Here is a 6,000-nt window from a genome sequence, read left to right on the forward strand (position 1 = left end):
AAGTGGAATTTAATGTGGAAAATGTGAGATAATCCATTTTATAGAAAGGACAGATGTGCAGAGTATTTTCTAAATGTTAAGTAATTAGAAAGTGTAGATGTACAGAGACCTGGGTGTCCTTGTCCATAAGTCACTGAAGGCTAACATGCAGGTGCAGCAAGCTATTTGGAAGGCTAATAGAATGTGAATCTTTATCATAAAAGGATTTGAGTACAGAGAAATCTTGCTTCAATTATATAGAAGCTTATCAGACTCCACCTGAGTGTTGCTCCCGTTACCTCAGAAAGGATATTATTGCTATCGGGGGAATGCAACATCGATTCACCAGACTTGTTCTGGGGATGATGGGTCTGTCTTATGAAGAGACAGTGGGCAAACTGAGCCTGTATTCTCTAGAGTTTCAAAACATGGGAGGGGATCTGATTGAAACCTGCAAAATACTAAATGGAATAGACAGTGTAGATACAATTAGGATGTTTTCCTTGACTGGGGAGCCTAGAACAAGGAGCATAATTTCATAATAAGGGGGAAGCCACTTAGAACCAAGATGAGGAGACACCTCTATGCACAGAGGGTTGTGAATCTTTGGAATTCTCTGCACCAGAGGGCTATGAAAGCTCTGTCATTTAGTATATTTAAGGTAGAGATTGATAGATGTCTGATTAACAATAATGTAAATGGATATGGGGATAGCGTGTAAAAGGTATTAAAGTGTGTCATCAGCTATGTTTGTATTGAATGGTGAAGCAGGCTCAGTGGGCTAATAATAATAATTATTATTATTATAATTTATTATAATGAACACACTAAGAAGTCTCATAACACCAGGTTAAAGTCCAATAGGTTTATTTGGTAGCAAAAGCCACTAGCTTTCGCAGCACTACTCCTTCATCAGGTGAGTAGGATTTCAGTTCACAAACAGAGCATATAAATACACAAGCTCAATTTACAAAATAATGGTTGGAATGCGAGTCTTTACAGATAGTCACCTCTTAAAGGTTGATGAGTGCAATGTGAGTGGAGAGGATTAAGCACAGGTTAAAGAGATGAGTATTGTCTCCAGCCAGGACAGTTAGTGAGATTTTGCAAGCCCAGGTGAGTTGTGGGAGTTACTGATAGTGTGGCTCGAACCCAAGATCCCAGTTGAGGCCATCCTCATGTGTGCGGAACTTGGCTATTAGTCTCTGCTCAGCGACTCTGCAGTGTCGTGTGTCATGAAGGCCGCCTTGGAGAATGCTTACCTGAAGATCAGAGGCCGAATGCCCATGACCACTGAAGTTTTCCCCAACAGGAAGAGGACACTTTTGCCTGGTGATTGTTGAGCGGTATTCATTCATCCATTGTCGTAGCATCTGCGTGTTCTCCCCAATGTACCATGCCTTGGAACATCCTTTCCTGCAGCGTATCAGGTAGACAACGTTGGCCGAGTTGCAAGTGCATGTACTGTGTACCTGGTGGATGTTGTTCTCACATGAGATGATGGAATCCGTGTTGATAATCCGGCATATCTTTCAGAGGTTGCTGTGGCAGGGTTGTGTGGTGTCGTGGTCACTGTTCTTCTGAAGGCTGGGTAGTTTGCTGTGTAAAAAGTCTGACAACACCAGGTTTTAGTCCAACCGATTTATTTGATAGTAAACGCACAAGCTTTCACGGTTTCCCTCTGTGTTTACCCCAGTCCAACGCCAGCACATCCACATCATAGTTTGCTGTGCACAGTGGTCTGTTTGACGTTGTGTGGTTGGTTGAAGGCAAGAAGTGGGGGTGAAAGGATGGCCTTGGCGAGATGTTCATCTTCATCAACGACGTATTGAAAGCTCTGGAGAAGATGTCGTAGCTTCTCTGCTCCTCCTCATCTGAGCAGATCCTGTGTATACGGATAGTTGTCTGTAGGGAATGGCTTCTTTAACATGTTCAGGATGGAACAACCATTCTTCATCCCGCCATACAGAACAGCCATGAGGATCAAATTCAGACCTCAATATGTTAACATCTTCATGTACAGATTCGAACAAGACCTCTTCACTGCACAGGATCTTCAGCCGATCCTGTGCACTAGATACATTGATGACATTTTCTTCCTTCGGACTCATGGTGAGCAATCATGAAACCACTATATGATGACATCAACAAGTTCCATCTCACCATCAGAATCACCATGGACTACTCTCTGGAATCAGTTGCATTCTTGGACATACGCATCTCCATCAAGGACTTCACTGTACCGCAAGCCCACGGATAACCTCACAATGTTCCACTTCTCCAACGAAAAACTGCACTGACCTCCTCAGAAGACAAACACAGGACATGGCGGTCAGAGTACCCTTCGCCGTCCAGTACTTTGCTGGAGCAGAGAAGCTATGACATCTTCTCCAGAGCCTTCAACGTGTCATCGATGAAGATGAACATCTCGCCAAGGCCATGCCCACACCCCCACTTCTTGCCTTCAAACAGCCGCACAACCTCAAACAGACCATTGCCCGTAGCAATCTACCCAGCCTTCAGAACAGTGACCATGACACCACACAACCCTGCCACAGCAATCTCTGCAAGATGTTCTAGATCACCTACATGGATGCCATCATCTCACGTGAGAACACCATCCACCAGGTACATGGTACATACACTTGCAACTGATACGCTGCAGGAAAGGATGTCCCGAGGCCTGGTACATTGGGGAGACCATGCAGATGCTATGACAATGGATGAGTGAACACTGCTCGACACCAGGCAAGAGTATTCTCTTCCTGTGGGGGAACACTTCAGCAGTCACGGGCATTTGGCCTCTGATCTTTGGGTAAGCATTCTCCAAGGCAGCCTTCATGACACACGACAGTACAGAGTCACTGCGCAGAGACTGATAGCCAAGTTCAGTGGACGGCCTCAACTGGGATCTTGGGTTCATGTCATTATCTGTAACACCCACAACTTGCCTGGGCTTGCAAAATCTCACTAACTGACCTGGCTGAAGACGATATACATTCCTTTAACCTGTGCTTAACCGTCTCTCCACTCACATTGTCTATACCTTTAAGACTTGATACCTGTAAAGACTCACATTGCAGCCATTATTCTGTAAAGTGAGTTTGTGTCTTTATATGTCCTGTTTGTGAACTGAAATGCCACTCACCTGATGAAGGAGCAGCGTTTCGAAAGCTAGTGGCTTTTGCCACTAAATAAACCTGTTGGACTTTAACCTGGTGTTGTGAGATTTCTTACTGTGTTTACCCCAGTCCAACGCTGGCATCTCCTCATTGTAGTAAACACACAGTTTAACATTAGCTTTCTTGTGTTAGACCAAGCATTCATTAATTCATTAATGCTGTATGTAATGACAAGCTTTCTCTATGTTCTTCTTGTTCCTGCAGATGAGAATGGAGTACCTCTCACTGATGCATGCCATCATTCGCTCAACAGATTTCATGTGTCACCAGCACCGCCTCCCTGATCTACAGGTTACATTCCAGCGAATCCTGGCAGAAGAGGAGAATGAGCAGCCTTGCCAAATGGACAAGCTGATCATCAATGAAATCTATAAAGAGTTTCCAAACTTTGCCATTGAAAACTAATTCAGAAGAGAATGTACCAAATGAGTTGAAAGTATGTTGAAAAAAATACTTGAAAGATAAGCCAACATGGTTCTAAATCGCTCAACCCTGTTTGACGATGCGCTTTAATCTGTAACTGAACCCAAAGCCTTTTTTAGCCTTATAAACACTTCTCTGACTTCCTGTAACACTTTGTCCCCTCAACTTGCTCCAGAATGGTGAAGCATTGTGACTGACCGTGATTACTGTGTTGTTACGCTGTTGTCTACAGTGGGTTTGTGTACATTTTAATGGCGTGTGAAACTCTAACATGGAAAAGTAGCCTTGCACTAACACAAATACTTAACTGAAAGAGCAGAATCTTAGGGATGAGATTTAGTGAGGTACTATACAGCATCCTGTTTATTTCAGAGTGTTCCCAGTCGTTCAGTTAGCCTAGCTAATACTCAACTGACTGCTCACGAACAGATCAGGTTTTTGTGGAACAGCCAGAATATTTGTGAGAAAAGGTAGTTAACTCTAACAATTATCTCAACATTAACAGCTGGATTTCAGTAAAGTGGAATGAATTGAAGGGTTCACTGGTAACCAATCTATTTGGAGAAAGCTTTTGCCATTTAGAGAGGCCATCTTGAAATTGATATTATCTTGTATTTCCCTCATCTTCATTATCATGATTACGACTCAGTGTGAGGGGGGTGGGGTGGTGTTGGTAAACTCTACTGTCATTGTAGGGTTGATTGTCATTGCAAAAATCAAAATGACATCTTTCTGGAAATGATTGTGATCGGTGATGAGGGAGAGGGCTCGGTGCCACGCTGCCCCCAGGCCGAGGGCTCGGTGCCACTCTGCCCCCAGGCCGAGGGCTCGGTGCCACGCTGCCCCCAGGCCGAGGGCTCGGTGCCACTCTGCCCCCAGGCCGAGGGCTCGGTGCCACTCTGCCCCCAGGCCGAGGGCTCGGTGCCACGCTGCCCCCAGGCCGAGGGCTCGGTGCCACTCTGCCCCCAGGCCGAGAGCTCGGTGCCACTCTGCCACCCTGGTAGATTGTATTGTGGCACAATGCATATTGATAAGTGATTTAGTAGGTTTTTTTTGAGTTATTGAGAAGCAAATAGATAGCCACTATAATTCAATGGGTTTACATGGTGTTGAAGGATTCTTGTTAACAACCTCATGCTGTCTGAGAGAATGTGGATGGCAGATCCAGTTTGGCATTTTCACCACAGAACCTTGAGATTCTGTGACACAAGATGACAGCTTAAGTCAGCACACTTGTGATTCTATAATTAAAGCATGATTGAATCTGGTAGCTCACTAACCTCTGCCTGAACCTCATCAGCGTGAGGATGTTTAAAACCTGCAATCGGCAGACTTGTTATTTGGTAATCACAGAGAGGCCCACGGCATAAAGCTACCAATTCCTCAGCGCTAGTATCAGCTGTCTGAGGTAGACAATGTGTTTGACTAGCTACTGTTTCCAGTACTAAATGGAGCTTTGACACAGACTGGCACATAGAGGGCAAGCATTACCCTCAATGCTCCACAGAAAAGTTGAAGCATCGTAACATTGAAACTTAGTGGATTCTTAATCACCAGTGTAATAATAATCTCAAATGAATCCTGTGTTTAATGGTTTGTTGTCAGCGTGTGTCTCTGTGTGTGTATATTGTATATATACAAATACAGATTCTGAGGTTAGTATTCTCTGCCTGTGCCACATGCTTGAGACTGCTTTTTTGCCAGTGTTAACTTGGTGTTTAACATTTGAGTATCGTTGAGCTAGTTTTGTTAATGATGTCAATTTGGGATGAGGTTGGGATGCTGATTACTTATTGGGTTGCTAACTTTCTCAGGGAGCAGTATCTTCAGTCAAGGCCTGTAAAGACAGTTTGAAGAAAAGACTGCAATTTGCTCTCTCAGTAAATCAGCAGTGTAGCAGTCAGTGGGAGTGTGCAAACCGCACCATCAGTTGCTGCAGACTGTGGTTTTCAGCTTCCAGCCTGCCTTGCTATTAAGTATATTACTGCTAATGTTTGGTATACAGATGATTAAAGCAGCTACAGCATTTATCTTTCGTGTTGTAGTCCTTTCTTCTATGCTAATACACAGCTTCAATTGCTTGTTTAAATATATAGATTTGCTATTAGGACTGGGCCACTCTACCCCATTCTCTACCCTTGCCCACTCTTTACCAGCCCTGCTCTTGCTGGGTGCCTCTCTTTTCCCCGCCCCCCCCCCCCCCCCACCCCCCCCCACCCCCCCCCACTCCCACGCCGGCCGCAGTTGTGAGCACCCCCTCTGTGTCCTGTACTGACCCAAGCAGTCCTGAGTTACTGGATAATAAAACAGTTTAAGTAATACAAACCTAACTCTATTGCCAAAAGTATTTGACCCTCAGGTGGATAAAGGGAGCGCGAAGTTTAGGGGACACTGGAGGATAAAGGGAACATGAGGT

At 44.6% G+C, this 6,000-nt stretch overlaps 1 protein-coding gene across 3 annotated transcripts in view; it reads left to right on the plus strand.

Annotated features, from left to right (window-relative positions):
* nckipsd (NCK interacting protein with SH3 domain) overlaps positions 1-5,614 on the plus strand; it is a 257,102-nt gene extending 251,488 nt beyond the window's left edge. For all 3 annotated transcript variants that reach the window (XM_080184846.1, XM_080184870.1, XM_080184862.1), the window contains one exon: positions 3,366-5,614. In XM_080184846.1, coding sequence (XP_080040972.1) covers positions 3,366-3,566 — 201 coding nt within the window. In that variant the 3' untranslated portion in view covers positions 3,567-5,614. The remainder of the gene's footprint in view (positions 1-3,365) is intronic.
* Positions 5,615-6,000: the final 386 nt, after the last annotated feature.

This window comes from Carcharhinus amblyrhynchos, chromosome 3 (assembly GCF_965287045.1).
Source record: "Carcharhinus amblyrhynchos chromosome 3, sCarAmb.v2.hapA, whole genome shotgun sequence".
NCBI lineage: Eukaryota > Metazoa > Chordata > Chondrichthyes > Carcharhiniformes > Carcharhinidae > Carcharhinus > Carcharhinus amblyrhynchos.